At 53.0% G+C, this 16,728-nt stretch overlaps 1 protein-coding gene across 3 annotated transcripts in view; it reads right to left on the reverse strand.

Moving 5' to 3' along the window:
- The window catches only part of LPIN1 (lipin 1), a 111,206-nt gene that overhangs the window by 68,425 nt on the left and 26,053 nt on the right, over positions 1–16,728 (reverse strand). For all 3 annotated transcript variants that reach the window (XM_014589689.2, XM_014589685.2, XM_006140815.2), the window contains exon 2: positions 733–933. In XM_014589689.2, the coding sequence (XP_014445175.1) occupies positions 733–933 (201 nt within the window). The remainder of the gene's footprint in view (positions 1–732; positions 934–16,728) is intronic.

Genomic DNA, 16,728 nt, shown 5'->3' on the forward strand with positions numbered 1-16,728 from the left:
AGCTTGCTTTCTCACTTTCCTCTCTCTCTCTCTCTCTCTCACTCTGTCCCTCTCTGACCCAATTAAAAGAAATATAAATAAATAAAGGTAAATTAAATCATTCTTTAAAAATTTCTCTCCATTTATGCAGCAGATTGTTTTTCCCTCGACCTGAGTCTGGGCACATTGATGACTGCCCCAGCCTGTACAGCACGGGAGCAGCCACGAACACAAGGCTGCCGGGACATAGAGAGAATACAGCGACCCCCTGACACCCTCTCAGATGTTCAACCTCGTAACCAGTTGCCATACCATGGGGGCACCCAGGCCACATGGAGAAGCCACGTGTAGGTGTTTTGGCCAACAGCCTCTGCTAGGAGCCCAGCCAGGAGCCAGAATCAACCACCAGTCGTGGGCGGGAGAGACTGTCCACGTAAGTCCAGCCCCCGGCTTGTGAGTCTTCCAGCTGAGGCCCCGATGACAAAGAGCAGGCACAAACCGGCTGTGTTCTGCCTGAATCCCTGGCCCACAGCCCAGGGCTTGACAAATGGCTGGTCCACACCACCACAGTTCAGAGCGCTTCCACACCCTGGTGACCAGGCGACGTGAAGTGACTTCCACTCAGTGGACCCACTGCCTGCAGCGGGGGCCCATCACGTGAGTCTCAGCTCAGCACAGGCGACACCTCTGAAGTGCCCTGCTGGTCTGAGCGGACGCCGGCACAGCCCGAAGCCAGGCCCCACCCACTCTTACCACTTTCTCTCGGGAGCGCAGGACCCCCATCTTCCCGAAGCGCACGTGGAAGGGGGAGCACTGAAGGTTGCCATTGGGCTGGCGGATCACGATGATGTCGATGCACCCCGACAACGTGGCGGGGTTCAGCCCCTTGTAGAGCTCCTTCACGGTGACGAACACCTGGCCGGCCAGCTGCCCCACGTAATTCATGGTCTGAGCCTAGAGAACGAACACACAGAGCACACACACACGTGAGGTTAAGTCAGGGGGGCCCCTGGGAGCCAATGCAAGAAACTCACTGTGTCTAGACAGGCATTTCACATTCCTCTCAGCTCTGTTCAGACACTGAGTTTCTGGAATGCTCTCCACTGCACCCACCCCCATGGGCCATCTCACCACCCGCAAGCCCACCAGTCTCCTCCCTGGCAAGGTCCAGCAGCTGGCCCTGAGCCAGGAAGCCTCTCTCAGCTGTCACTGGGCTGTCTTCTCTGGAGCCTGGAAACCAGTTTGCGTAAGGTCCTCATGGTTCTAACCATCCCTGTCGTCTCATCACTGCCCAGGCTCTGCGCACCAAATCTTGCAGACTGGAGAACAGAGGCAGCGTTTCTTACAGCTTAGCATCCCCACCCTGCCCGAGAGGGAACTTAGTAACATTAGTTGGAAAGAAAGTAACTGCTTTTACTGTGAGAAGAGAAGCAAATCACCTTGTTTGTAACCATCTCCTGACGCTGGCTGCCGCACCCCTCTGCCCAGGCGCCCCTCTGCCCAGGCACCCCTCTGCCCAGGCTCTCGGCTCACCCAGCCGACTGCCATCTTCCCGGCACACATTCAGGGTCCCTGTCTCCCTATGGGGCCTGACACAGCGACAGAGGCTCCTGACGGGGAGCAAGGTAGCCGCTTGTTTCGCCTGGGGTTAAAGTAAAGGCCAAGGGAGTCGGAGCGGAGGAGAGAGAAGAGCACAGAGGGGCCGGCACACAGGTGGCCTGGAGGAGCAGGACACGCCAGGGGAGAGGGGTTCATGGGCATGGCGGGTGCAAGGGCGCCGAGGCTGTTAGAGTCCAGATCCGAAGCGGGAGCTGGGCCCAGAACAGAGGGCAGGCGGAGGGAAGGATGGGGAGTTGAGACTGCACTGGGAGACCTTGGCACTGCTGAGCAGCAGCGCGAAGATTCTAGAACTGCAAAATGACACTTGGGCCATCATTTAGAAAAGGCGCCAGAACGAAAATGTAGAGAGGCTGACACGGAAGATGACTGGTGGCTGAGGGAGCAGATGAGGAACAGTGCCGCCTTCCAGGACAGGAGTGCAGGGAGCAGGCGGCCGGAGAGCCTGAGCTCCAAGCAGCAGGAGTCTGAGCCTCTGCCCTGCCTCCTCTGAGCCCTGGAGCCCTGACTCCACCCCGGCTGCCCACACCCACCCTGCTCTAGCATGGTCAGGTCTCGAATCCTTCACCCTGGCCTGGCATCAAGCCCGCACGAGCCAACCATGGGCTGGACTCAGATACCCTGGGCCGGCCCACTGTGCGCCATCTCAGCCCTGGACTGCAGCCTCCTCCTTCACCCCTGCTCATGCTGGTGGGCCACACCACCACCCTCGCAGGCCTCACTTCAGGGACAGCCGTCTGCGGGCATCTCGCATGGGCCAGTGGGCGTTCCCTCTCTTTTCTAAATTAGACTCCCCGTGAGGCCAGGAATCAACCCATCCTTTCATGTTAAAAACAAAACAAAACAAAACAAAAACACTCCTTGTAAGCCTCACCTCTCCCCTGTGAAGTGAGCGGGAAGGGAGATGAGAAGGCCTGTTTAGGGCAGAGCGAATGCCCCACGGACAGGGAGCCAGTAGGAGCTGCAGGCTTAATTCTGGTTCAGAGCAGGTCGCAGACCTGGAGGTAACCAACCGTACCCGCCAGGGAGAGCACACGAGAACCCTGAGTGACTCAGTCACTGTTTTATTTTTTTTTAAATTGAGGTCAAGTTTTATTAGATGACGTTTTTTTAAGGTTGTTGCCATAGGACACGTATGCCCACTGGAGAGAGACAGAGGGAAAGTGAGAGATCTCCCTCTCTCCCCTCCCCTCAGGGTGATGACCACGCCACAGTCCCTTCTCCTCCACTCTCCTCTCAGAACTTTGGGCACGCACACATACACCAGATGCGATCTCCAGGCTGCCAGAACCACCACGCCACCTGCTGGTCTCTCAAGTCGCAGTTTACATGAAGCCCTCGGAATGGACTTCCTCTCACCGGAGAACGTAAATGGAAAATGCATGATATGAAAAAAGCAAGGATTTCAGAAACTTTCACGCTGAAATCAATTTGCACTTGAATTTCATTTTTCCATGAGCTTTGTGTGTCCCCCAGACACACGCCTGCTCCCCCTTTCAAATGCAGTCAGGGTCAGTGCTGTCAGCTTCCACCTAAGCCCTGCCAGTGCAAGTCACAGAATATGCAGGTCAAACACATGCTCCTCTCGGTTTGCTCGTGGTGCACGTTTGACTATCTTCCTGCAAAAAAAGGGGGGGGTATTCCTGAAAAGATGTGCAATCTAAAAAAGGCTTCTTGGCACAGCAGGTGGGATGTTGGTTAAGGCGCTGGACTTTTCACATGGCCCACGATGGTTTGAATCCCAGACCTAGCGGCTCGCTCTCTCGCTCTCTCTCTCTCTGGTAAGTGCATGTGCCCCATCATAAATTTTAAAGATAATAATGATAATAAATAAAATTTAGGAATTATTTTACATGATTCTTTGTTACTCCCCCAAGGGATAAGAGAAATTGATACCGTCAATGTTAAATGTAGACTTCCCCCTCCTGTGTGAGCCAGAGAGGTGAGCCCGCCCCCAGCGACATGGAGTGGTATTAATGGCATCTATGCAATCCTTTCACACACAGGAGCTCACATTCATGTGACACTCACAACAACCCGTAGGCATGAGGCCTTTCGGATAAGACAGCGGAGGATAGCCGAGGGGAGAGTGCAGGACTGGGAAGAAGTCTCTGGCTTCTGACTGCCTGTGCCCCCTTCACAACCCCACAGCCTCCCCGATTTCACCTCCTCCTACAGGAGCTATGCCGATCTCTGAATGGCAAGCCTACCTTCCCCACAGGGAGGCCCCCAACCCAGGCCAGTACAGCCCGGAACTGTGGTGGGTATTTTCTATTTGTAAGAAAGAGGAAGTGCCTCACTGGTGGTATAATCACATCCCGGATCTTAGCTTCTCACTTGTAAAGGAGCACAGCACCGAGGCGACCTGAGGTCCAATTCCAGCTCGGGCTGGGTCAGGGCAAAGCCTGCCCTCCTCTCCTCTCTCCCACTGAAGAGGCATCTTAATCATTTAAACTCATTGTTGCTCTGCTCTCTTGTCCTCAACGACAAAAGCTTCCTTCCCTCTTCCATGAGCAAATTCAAGGTTATCACACAGAATTCCAGAATTTCGGAGCTGGAAGGATTCTGAGCAATGAGCTGTTCCAGCAGCCCAGTTTTGGAGAAATTAGCCAGAAATGGAAAGTGGCTTAGGCAAAGCTCCCCGCCTAACAGAGCCAGGATTCGAACTTCCTGTGTGAACTCCCTCTGCAGGTGCCATGGACAGGTCTGGGGCAGTGTCCACACCACAATCAGAACGGGCTCTGATTTCTTCAGCTGTATCGCCAGTTCAGATTCCTGGTGCTCGATATTGCCAGCTAGTCGTCTACTGAATGACCTCCCAGCAAGTCTGCACACCTTCACATGAAAGCAGGAATCCACTCAACACAGCAATGCCTAGCAAACCATAGGGTCCTGCCCCTGGCCCTGTGCTCCTAGGAAATGCCCTCGGCCTCTCTGCCCTGCGGCTGCTGTTACTGCTGAGGGCTGGCAATGTTTAAGAAGCAAAAATGCTGCCACCTACTCCTGTCAGGATGGCCACTGTCCATAAAAACAGAAAATAGGTCCTGACGAGGCTGTGAAGCTGCTGGAACCCGTGCACGCTATGGTGGGAATGCAAAAGGGTACAGCCACTACAGAAAACAGCCTGGCAGCTCCTCGAAATCTACAAAGTAGGATTAGCACGTGATACAGCATCCCATGTCTGGGTATCTAGCCACAGGAATTTAAAGCAGGGTCTTGAAAAGATATTTGCACAGCCGTGATAGTGACAGCAGTATTTGCAACAGCCTAAAGTGAGATCGAGCCAGTGTCTGCTGACGGTTAGATGAAGGGGTAAGTAAAACATGGTGTATACACACAGTGAAACGTGGTGCAGCCTCTAAACGGCAGTTCTGGGCCAGCAGGTGGCGTGGTGGTTAAGGTGCTGGACTCCCACATGGCCGACTCTGGTTCAAGTCCCAGACCCTGCGGCTTGAAAGTCACACCAGGCACAGGTGCATGCACGCCCAAAATCCCAAGAGGAGATTGGAGAAGGAATCACAGCGTGACCACCTCCCATGGGGAGGAGGGTGATTTCTCACTTTTCCTCTCTCTGGCAAGCACATGTGTCCTACTGCAAAAACCTAAAAAAAGAAAGGCAGTTCTGACACATGCTACAACCGGTGACCTTGGGGACAGCATGCTAACTGAAGTGATGAGGTAAGGTGGTCACCAAAGCACACTCTCTGACTCCACTGCAACAGCTACCTAGAGTAGACGGGTTCCGGACGCGCAGAGTAAGCAGGGCAGGTCGGCGAGAAGTGAGAAGTGGGGCACTGGTGATCGGACGGTTCAGGGCTTCACTGTGCAAGATGGGAGTAGTTCTGGAGGAGGTGGTAGTGGCGGCAGGACGACCATGTGGCTGTATTAACACCTCTGGTTAGACACTGGGCCAGGCAGTGATGCAACTAAATGTGCATGAGAAAGGTCCTGAGCTCATGTCCTGGGACCTCCCCGTGTGTCCCCGCACGAGCCTGTGATCGGGGCTGGCTGAACGAGGACAGATCACAGCCACACATCGTGTAGACCCTGCTGGGGCGCCTGTCTCTGTCTGTCTCTCTCTCTCTCTCTCTCTCTCTCTGAGAATGGAAGAGGATGATAGAATTTTTTTAAAGAAAATGTTTAAAGTGAGACCAGCAAATGGCATAAGGCTTACATTGCTGGACTCCCACATGGCCAATCCGGTTCGAGTCCCAGACTCAGTGGCCAAGCGCACATATGTGTGTGCCCAAAATCCCAGGAGGAGAATGGAAGAGAAGGGATTGCAGTGTGGCCATCCCCCTGGGGAGTGATTTCTCACTTTCTGTCTCTCTGTATTTCTCTGGTGAGCTCATACACCCTATTGCAAAAATCTCTCTTTTACCACAATTAAAAATTGTTTAAAGTGGGGAGGAGCCCAGCCTCAGTGGCACAGGTGGTAGGACACCTCTGTGTGATGCTGAAGCCACATGGAAGGCCTGGGTTCGAGTCCTACATCAAGCCTGGCACAGAGGTGCACACCTAGAACTTTAGCTGACAGGGAGGCTGAGGCAGGAGGATTGCAGCATGGAGGAGGCTGTCAAAACATCTATCTCAGGACCAGCAGATGGCAGGACGATGACATCACTGGACTCCCACCTCGTCAACCACAGTTGCCATCCAAGACCCAGCAGCTTAAAACTCACACCGGGCACGTGTGCATGTGTGTGTGTGCAAAATCCCGAGAGGAGAATGGAAGAGAAGGGATTGTGGCATGGCCATCCCTCCAGGGGGTGATTTCTCACTTTCTGTCTCTCTGTCTCTCTCCACCTCTCCAGCGAGTACACACGACCTATAATAAAAATTTTCTCTTAAAAGAAAAATCTCTCGCTCTCTCTTTCTCATGAAAAGAAAAGACAAAAGAAAAGCAGGAGGGAGGATAGTGCCTTAATCAGAACTCAGAAAGATACTATTTAGCTAAAAATTTGGGGGATCAGCAGTTGGCAGATTGGCTATGTCACTGGACTCCCATGTAGTCGACCACAGTTCAAGTCCCAGACCCAGAGGCTTAAACTCACACTGGGCATGTGTGTGTGCGTGCCCAAGATCCTGAGAGGAAAATGGAGGAGAAGGGATTGTAGCATGGTCATCTCCCCGGGAGGTGATTTCTCACTTTCTCTCTTTTTCTTTCTGTCTTTCTGGCAAGCACACACACCCTATAGCAAAAATCTCTCCAAAATAATTTTTTCTTTGATGACTTGGGCCACATGGTGACCATGGTTCGAGTCCCAGACCTGATGGCGTGCTTTCTCACTTTCCCTCTCTCTCTCTCTCTGGTCAAATTAAATTATAATTATTATCTCATATCTTTTTTTTTTTTTTTTTTTAAGAAAGAAAGATGGCTTAGGGGTAGGGATACTCACAGGGCACATATGACAGTGTCCTCGAACGACCAGGTGGCCTGCTCACCTGTGGCTCCTGATTGGCACAAGGGTACTGGTGAGCTGGTAGACCCAGGACTCTTTCTCTGTCCCTCCTCCCCTCCAGCTCTCTCCTGAACAAAGCCTGGCCCAAGTATTTCAAGAGCTCAGAAGCAAGCCAGGACCTAAATCCCCAGGCTTCACTTCCTTCAGTTTGAGCTGCAGCCAAAGGCTCAAGGGAGCTCATCTGATTTGCCTTTAGATATGACGCCGGACACTGCCAGCCTGGGGCCCCTCCCAGCCCTAGGCCTGCCTCTCGCTCTCACTGCTGTCGTTGGTTTGGGTTTCCTGGCGTCCCTAAGACACATGCTCAGGCAGTAAGGGGAATATCTGAAAAAAGAAAGTATCTTAATTACCTCGAAAGTAACAAAAGATTAGTAAAACCTGAAAAGAACAAAATAGCTTAAATTTCCAGTTGACCAGCCTAAGACACCTGCTGTCCGTTCGCCCATACCAAATTACTTTTAAATCTATTGATTTTAATCTCAAAATTTGGCAAGAAATAGCTGCTTCACCTGACAGGTTTTTGTTTACCACTTGAAATAGGATTCCACAAGCTGCAGTTCAAAGGTTGGGAAGGAGAACTCCGCTAAATCTCTCAAAATAAAAAACCCTGTGGTCAGACTGAGATTCCCTAAAGTAATACTATGGATTTTCAGAGGACGCTGAGGTTAAGATACAAGCTCTTTGGTTTTCTTCTGTTTTTAATGTGGCATCTTCCAGCTTGACCTTCTGGGGAAAAAAACACTAGTTTTCTGAGGTTATTACACCTGACTGGAATGTCATCTTCCCAGACAGTCTTCCCTATTAAAAGCAAAGCTTATAGTAGGCCCAAATAAGTTAGTCACCAGAGAACGTTAAAATTCTAAAGTTCATGTTCAATTTTAACAGCACCAATCATTAAGAATAAATATGGAGTTTGGGGGTTATTTCAGGCCAAGCCCCTTAATGGTCAATTTAGGAATTGATTTTTCTGCTCGTTTCTTATACCAGTGAATAAGAGCGATTATAATTCCCTTTCTGGTACTTTCAACTAGAACGTTACCTAAGGCACGTTGTCTAGGAAATAATCATTTCTCCTTTTTAATATTAACACTGTGGGTTTTCTACTTGGAAGTGAAATACCGGCATGGCAGAGCGTCTAACTCCTTCGCCTTTGCTGTTCTCCCCACTGCCCGCCTTCTCTGTGACAACTGCGTGTCCCACAGCTGTCCAGCCACTGCGCTCCATTCCTGTGTCCCCTTCTCACTGACCTCCTGGCTGTCCGCATGCCCGATCAACTCGCCACTTTTCAAATAAGACCTCCATTCCAGGACAACGGTTGGCACCCTGTGGTGCCATCCATCAGGTGGCTGACAGACCCCTGTCCACCGCCAGTCAGCTCTGCGAGGACAAGGACGAAGCCTGGCTGGGTTCTGAGCACCTCACCCTCGCGCCAGGCCTGGCACATCGCAGGGACCGGGAACGGCTGTAGCCCTCATGGCTGTGCGTCACCTATCCCCGTGTCTTCTCCAACTGCATTCTGCCACCCTGGCCAGGAGTCTCATCCTGTGTGCCCGCCTATTCAGCTCAGTACTTCCGGAATGATGTAACGATGGAGTTTCAATGGGGACTGACTTCCGAAAGCGAATGTGCTGTACTGGTCGGGAGTGCTGTGCTGGTTGAGAACGCATTTCTACGGGTACGATGGCAATGGAGGTCGTGGGGTCTAAGGTGCTGCTGTCCTGTCCCAGGGCACTAACAGGCACACACACGCCCAGACTGGAGGGTTAGGGCTCCGTGAACCCGACTCACTTCTGCTGACGGTTTCCGCAAAACCAGGATGGGTGTGAGGTCGGCAGGAGGAAGCAGATCTGTCTCACAGAGTCGGGTCTTTACTGTCCCAGACCAAAGCTAGCCTTGTGGCTGCAACGGGCACCTGAGGCGTGTGCAATCCCCTGCTGTCCGAGGAAGATGAGCTAGCAAGGGTCCCCATAAAGAGAAGTGCATCTTCTAAGCCATGTCTCAGGCTCTGAGGTCCCTGTCTGTGGCCTGCCCAGCACTGAGGAAGGACACAGACATCATGCAGCTGTCACTACCGCTGACCAAGACCATGTGCCCTTCAGAGATTTATGGGACAAACTGTTCATCCAAAGCATTAAAGGAAAAAAAATTTAAAAACCTCCAAGAACTCCCCAAATTAGTATAATAACTAATAAGGCTTACATGCAAATGAAATTAATTTAAAAATAGCATTATCTTCCTCTTGTGATTTCCCTTTATGGCAAAGAGGAAGTCTTCTTTCAGAGCATGGTGGATTGATATTTATTACAGCTGGTCAGGGTGATAAATTACCCATACAGGGTCAAAGCGGGAGTCCAGCTTCCACGCTGTGATATGCAGAGAAAAGGGGGCCAGACGAGAGTTGAGGCACCTGGTGGCCACCCTGCCCCTCTACACACAGATGGCTAGCCACGGCCCACTGCAGCTGGGCAGGTGGCCCACGCCCCCAGCTGTTTTTTTTGTTTGTTTGTTTTGAGAGAGAGAATTTTACTATATGGTACATGCACTTGCTGGAGAGGCAGAGAGAAAGTGAGAAATAATCCCCCGGGGAGACAGCCACATGACAATCCCTTCTCCTCCCTTCTACTCTCAAGATTTTGGGGCACATACACACATGCACCCAGCATGAGTTTCAAGCTGTGGGTCCAAGACTTGAACTGCAGTCAACGACGTGGGAGTCCAATACTTTAACCACTACACCACCTGCTGCCCCCCACCCCCCACAGAAGCTTCTTGAACAGAAGAGTGCAGGTCTGTGTCTGTTAATACACTTGGGAATTAGGGGACTTTGTTTTTTTTTTTGAGAGAGAGATTTTTGCTATAGCGTACGTACACTCACCAGAGACACAGAGATAGACAGAAAGCAAGAAATCACCCCCTGGAGGGATGGCCATGCCGCAATCCCTTCTCCTCCATTCTACTCTCAGGATCTTGGGCACACATGCCCACACCACTGGCATGAGGTTTAAGGCACCGGGTCCAGGATTCGAACCACTGTGCACTACATGGCGGTCCAGCTATTGTAACCATTACGCCACCTGCTGGTCCCATGGAATTACAGAATCTTCTTAGCAAGCCAGGGTTCTTTGGGGGACACCCCCATCCAAAATGCAAGAATTTGCCAAAGATGCTTGAGACGCTTTACAAAGCCTGCATGTCAGACCAACACTCCCCAAGAAACAGTGGAAGCAGTGGGCCCTAGGGTCCCGCCAGAGCCTGGTCTGTGTTAGGCAGGTCAGAGGTTGCAGTGGTCTGGTGTGACACGGGAAGGCGTCTCTCTCAGGGCCCCCACAGGAGACAGAGCGTGCCTGTAACTGAGCTGGTCTGCATGACTCCTGGGGCGCTGCAATACTGGGCAAAGCACCCGCACCTCAGCTCACGTGGACCAGAGAGCACGGCACTCCCAACACCTGCGGAGATGAAGCGATAGAGGCCTCCTGACTCCACCCAGTGGTGACTAAAAAGTTCCACAGTTAAAAATTGCTAGGGTTCACCTCTGATTTCCATGCACGGCCAAGAAACACAGCTTTCTTGGAACTCTGGCCACAATTCTAAACCCTCAAAACACTCTCAGAGGCTCACTTTTTTGCACAGGGTACGTGCACTCTCCAGAGAGAAAGAGAAAGTGACAAAGCAAGCTATCAGGTCCAAGCCGCGAACCACAGTTAGCCATGTGGAAGTCCAGGGCCTTGACCACTGTGCCACCTGCTGGCCCCTGAGGCCAACCTTTTTTAATATCACCCACCTTCAGAATGTCACAGTCAGGTTCAGGTAGCCTCAGGCCCACCTCACACCAAAGCAGTCAAAGCATTGTATATCAAGAGCGTTCACAGAGAGAGACATGGATTTGGCCAATGATGGATGAGAAGATATTCAGCCCCATTCATGAGTAAAGGCATCCAAATCGAGGAGGGCTTTCACATGGTCCAAAATCAAAGTACTTTGTAAAGACTGCAGAGCAGGGGAGAGCGGGAAAAACACACTCAGGCTCACGGCTAGTGGGTCACGAAGTGACGTGAGTAAGTGTGGGGTGATTCCTGTCACCAGGGCACACGTCGGCAAACCCCAGCAACTCCGCCACTGGGAAACGCTCCTGCAAATACAGGCACGGCCATGGAAAAAGACGGTGCTGTTGCACTGACTGTAAAATGGAAAATTAGAAAGGACCTTCAGCAAGTTATGGCCATACGACACCATATGTCATAGGATGAGACTATCTTGAAAAGCGGAGGGAGAGGCAGATCCATAAACATTAGCATGAAAAGGTACACAGTGAATTAAAAAGGGACAAAAATACTTCTAATATGAACCCTGTTTTTAAGAATTTGATTTCCAGGGCCAGCAGGTGGTGTGATGGTTAAGGTGCTGGGCACTCCCACATGGCTGACCATGGTTCCACGGTTCAAGTCCCAGACCTGGTAGTTTGCTTTCTCGCTTTCTCTCTCTCTCTCTCTGTTTCTCTCTGGTCAAATTAAAAGAATGAATAAATAAACATTTGTAAAAAGAATCTGATTTCCATATATTCTGGAATACATGAAAAAACTCTGGAATGGGTTACCTGTCCAGCAAAGTTCTCAGGCCTCAGTCCTGGGGCCAGCCTGAGAGGGAAGAAGGAAACCTCAACTTCTCAGCATTAATACTTCCCAGAGGGTTGGTTCCTGTTCTTGTTTTGCACGTGTGCACGTATTACTTTAACACTGAAGTCTAATGACCTCAGAACGGGAAACCCTGGTCCGCTCAGTCCCAGGGCCTCCCCGTCACAGAGACACTGACACAGAAGAGAGGGCCGTGGGGCAAGGTGGGGGGGCTCCCGCTTCGGCCAGAAGGTCAGTCGGGTGACCGCTCCACCCCGGCAATGTTGAGATTTTGCAATGCTCCGATATTATAATCCCAATGATGAAGGTTCTCAGGTTCCCGCCAAGAAACACAAGTGGCCCGACAGTGGGGGACCAAGAAGTCTCACATACAGCGTGACCACTCGCTCGGCAAAACGGCCCAAGGCTTAGGCTCGGATCCTCTGGCTCCTCGTCAGTTAACTCATGAACTGAGAACAGGACTTGTTTGCCCTTCCGAGACCCAAAGGCATGCTCGCTCCGGGTACTCTGTCTGGGTGTGCATTTCGATGCTCTGCTTTTGTCACTTGACTCCTGCAGCTGCACCCCTCCCTGCCCCACTAACAGAGTGGCCGGATATCCCTGAGTACTCACAGTGCTGCCGAGGTGGCAATATGGGCAGGCTCTGGAGGCGTTCAGACCCCAGCTCCGCTTCCTCCAACCCTATGACCACGGGCAGTTCACTAACCTCTCTGCCCCTGAGTTTCACATCCATAAAGTGAGATGACCTCACTCGCACCGCCCTCGGGACTGCCGTCAGTGGGTACATGTAAAGCACTTTCCTAAGTGTGGGCATCGAATAAAAACCAGTGCCAATCCTCTGATTACCAATGGCTCCAGACAAAGCCCAGACCTTGAAGAAGGCCTCTCGCCTGCTCGCAAGTACTTCACCCATATCAATCATTTAATGGCAGCGTCCTGAACAAGACAAAGGCAACCTGCTGGTTGGAATTAATACAGAAATAGTAGAAGGCTACTAAGATGGTGTTATACTTTCATTTGTTCAAAGTAGGAGCCAGCGAGGTCATCCCCAAATTGGGCAGTATTCTCAGACTGCCCAGGGGCCAGCAGTGAGAAACCCCTTCACCAAAAAACAGTTGTCTGGAAGCGCATCGCACCGCTATGGTACCATTACCCAGAGCTCCTCGTTGCGCTCTCTAGTCATTTGTAAACTAAAGAGGAAGGCCTAGAGAGATCTAGAAATGCAGAGAAGCCTTCAGCAAAGACAGAGCACAGGCCCCAGGATCCCAGGGAAGGAGGCCCACAGGTGCGAGTGTGCCGTTGTGTTCAAGGGGCAGCCAGCAAGCGGCACGTCTTGGCGGCGGAGTCTGGGGGTGCTTTTACAAACCAGTGCAAGTTACCTCTCACTCAGGAGCACACAGGATGCCTGGACAGTCTCTAAAGGCTGGCAGCTTTCTTCTAGAAAGCCCCAGTATTCAACATCGGCCCAAAACTTTGGTTGCCAGAATCACAAAACATAGTCGGAGGACTGGCAGCTCCATCGTGAATGCAGCAGCAGCTCCTGCAGGAGTCCAGGTGCACCGGCCCACTAGCTGACACCAGCCGGGGACAGCTGAGCAGAGGATAGCACAGCTCAGCCAGGGGCCCCCTCAGCACACAGGACTGCCCACAGGCCAGACAGTATGCAGGGCACATGCAAAGGAGAAGCCAGAGCCTCAGTATGCCCACACAGCCCACAGGTGCCGTCCCGCCAGCCTAGGCTCGCATTCACGCACCCTATTCCCTACCCCAGACTCTGCTCCTGGGCCCAGGGGGGGCAACTTATCGCCGCTGCACCAGTCTCCCGCCTACACGGGACACCTTAGCAGTGAGGACCAATCAGGGCAGCGTCCACGGAAGTCAGAGGAACTAGGGAGGTGGGACTCACCTCCTGGTCTGTCCAGCACCCTGTCCCTCACCCTCCTAGGACTTTGATGCCAGCAGGCCAGGAAGGAGCCCTGTGCTACCTGTCGTCATCCTAGGACCACCACCAAAATTAGAACTTGGCCAGTGTTTACTTTATGCACCCCAAGAGCTCGAGCTGGTCAGACCATGGTGCTGCACCCCACACACATGCACACCCGTGTGTGCTCACGCACCCCCCACCCCCAGCACAAATATCACAACTGAAGTTAGAGAAAACAACACCTAACAAAAGACTGGTAAACTGGGCCCAAATACTTTCTTTTTGACTTGATTTCACTTTCAAAAGTGCTTGGTAACCTACTCAACAGAGTTGAAAACTCAGGTCACACAGAGCTTCCTGAAAGACGCTGGTCTGCCCCCAGACCCAGAGCACAAAACACTCCAGCCTGCACCCACCGCAGCCCAGCCCAGCTGCTGCAGGGCTTGTTTGTGGAATAAAAGGTGGGGACGGGCAGGGGGAAGCAGTGGAAAGAGGAACGGGATGCGAGGACACAGGAAGCCAGGACCAGGCTGGCCCCCTTGACCCCAGCGCCCCAGGCCAAGTGTAGTCTCTCACCTGGAGGCTTCCCGGGGACACAGGTTCCCTCCGGGTGCCAGTGCATCCTCTGGTCAAGGAGACCCAGCCAGTGTCAGTGTTCCCTCCACACCACAGCTGGTGCAGGCCCCCGGCGGTCCAGACCCTGGCCCACAGCCTAGAAAGCGGACAGGTCAGACACGCCTGCAAATAGGCACGTGGGCCTCCCATGAATTAAGGACCGGAAGGTCACTCCAACTTGGAGTGGGATTATTACATAATACATTGGACCAGAGTTCAGCAAAGTGCAAAAAACGGGACTTGGCCCTCCCCAGGGAACTCCTCAGGCTGACAGAGGCCACCGTGGGCTCTTGCTCAGCTCCTCCCAAGCGACTCTCAGAGCTCCGAGTTCCCATCTCGGGTCACCACAGACAGACTCCATGTGACAGCAGGTCAGCAGCCTCACGTCCAAAATATCAGTGCAAACCGCCCCTCCCAAGCCCTCCACAGAACAAGCCACCTGTACCCCTCAACCTCCCTGTCTCATGTAGGTATCTCAGACCCTGAAACCAGAGGGAGAGGGTCCAGGAAGGGCCAGCGCACAGTGGGTCAGAGGTGGCAGGAAGGAGGGTGACTACACAGTGATGATTTAGGAACCAGAGGCCAGCATTAGGGGGACGGTGCCAGCCCTGCAAAGAGCCCCTCCTCACCACCACCCTGCCCCTCCCTTAACCTAACAACAACCGCGATGATGCCCGGACGCCATGGGTTACCCCGGATGTTCCTGCTCATCTCAGTTCTCTGCACCCACCGAGCAAACGGGCATGACAGTCTCTTCATTTACAGACAGATGCCTGTGTAGGCCCAAGGTCTACACGGCGGTAACTGGGGTGCACCTGCAAAGCTCAAGTTCTTTATAATAGTCTCGGGTTTTTATTTTATTTTATTTTATTTTATTTTTTTAATACAGACATCTCTGGGTTGACTCAGGAATTTTGACTTTCCCGCGATAGATTCATCAAGGAACTGAACACAGTTTTAATGTGCGGTGTTTTCAGCTTACAGCAGCTCATCAGGACGGAACCCCAGCATAAGCAGAAGAGCATCTGCGTCTTCCCGTCTCTGGCCCTCTCCTTTCTCAGGGTCACGGCCCTGAGTGCAGCTGACCAGGCAAGGAGCAGGCCACAGGCCCTTCCAGCCAGGCCACACTGGCCATCCCCACCTCAAGCAGGCCAGACTCCTCCTCAGTCACTTCCCAGACCGCCCTCCAACCAGGAAGCCTGCAGCCTCTCACCTGAGGCCCTGAGCTCCCACCAGAACCAGACTCAGGAAGCTGCCCCTCACAGCTGTTCTTTCTCGGGATGAGACTGTTGGGAACCAGGCCTGGGACCTGCCACCGCAGAGCCAAGACCAAACCCAGGCCTCCAGCCCCACTGCGTACTGGTCCACAATTCTACGTGGACACACGTACACACATGCCCCATGAGAAAACGTGTCAGCACACCCACGAGTCAAACTCAAGGATCTCAAAACTTCAGGGAGGACATGGCGACCATGTGTGGATGTATTTATTTCTCAATTACTCAGCATTCCTCAGCAGCTTTCCTTCATTCATAGGAAACAACTACAGGGCAAAGGATAGACAGAAAGCTGCCCGATCCAGAGCGCCTTACTACCCCAATAAAAAATGAAAATAATAATAACAGTAAGAACTCATCCTTCCCAATACATTTATGTTACCCTGTGGGAAACCACTGGGTTCTCCAAGCTCCCCAGATTAAAAATGCCAATTGTTTTGGTTCAAGTTCCCCACCTGAAGTCAAAGAGGGTTGACATCTGCTCTCTCCTGCAAGTCTGACTACAGGAACCACCAGCCTGTTACCTAGACTCGAGCTCCGCGCACGACTTTTCATCCTACGATTTCCTGGTCTTCCCCGAAATAAAATCGCAGGAGGAGCTGGTGGACCTACCACCTACCACCCACCGGGCTGCAAGAAAGGTGCTCAGAGGCCTGGCAGAAGCGATCTGAAATCTGAGAACTGGGATTTCAACCTCAGGCTCGGCGGGCCCTGGCTCCTAGCAGCTGTGTGGCCTTGGGCACGTCGGTCAACCTCCCTGAGCCTCAGTCTCCTCAGCTGCGAGGCTAGAACCCCAACTCCCCGGGGGAAGGAGGGAGGTGCTCCTCTACGTCCCCGTGCACCGCAGGCCTATCGCCGGTAACTAGAAGCCGCCGGTACTGGGAAAGAGCGCATCCTTGCCGGCCCCACGGCCCGGCGGCCAGCCCCCGAGTTCGCCCCGCCACCCAAGGTCGGCCGGGCCGGAACTTCGCCGGGCCTCCTAAGGGATGCTCGCGAGGCTCGCGTAGGCTCCCCGGCCTTCTCCTCCACCCCCTCTCCCTAACCAGTTCCCCGGAAAGGGCCGCGGGCACGGAGCGCGCTCGCGGGTCCAGAGGCCTCCAGACCGAGCTCCGGCCTCACCGCGCGCACCCAGCGCCCCCCGACCCCGCTGGCCTCGCCCCCGGGAGGCTGCGGCCTCTGCACGGTGACTGGCAGGGCCGGCGGCGGGGGAGGGCGGGGGGCGG

The sequence above is a fragment of the Tupaia chinensis genome, unplaced genomic scaffold (assembly GCF_000334495.1).
Source record: "Tupaia chinensis unplaced genomic scaffold, TupChi_1.0 Scaffold000045_1, whole genome shotgun sequence".
NCBI lineage: Eukaryota > Metazoa > Chordata > Mammalia > Scandentia > Tupaiidae > Tupaia > Tupaia belangeri.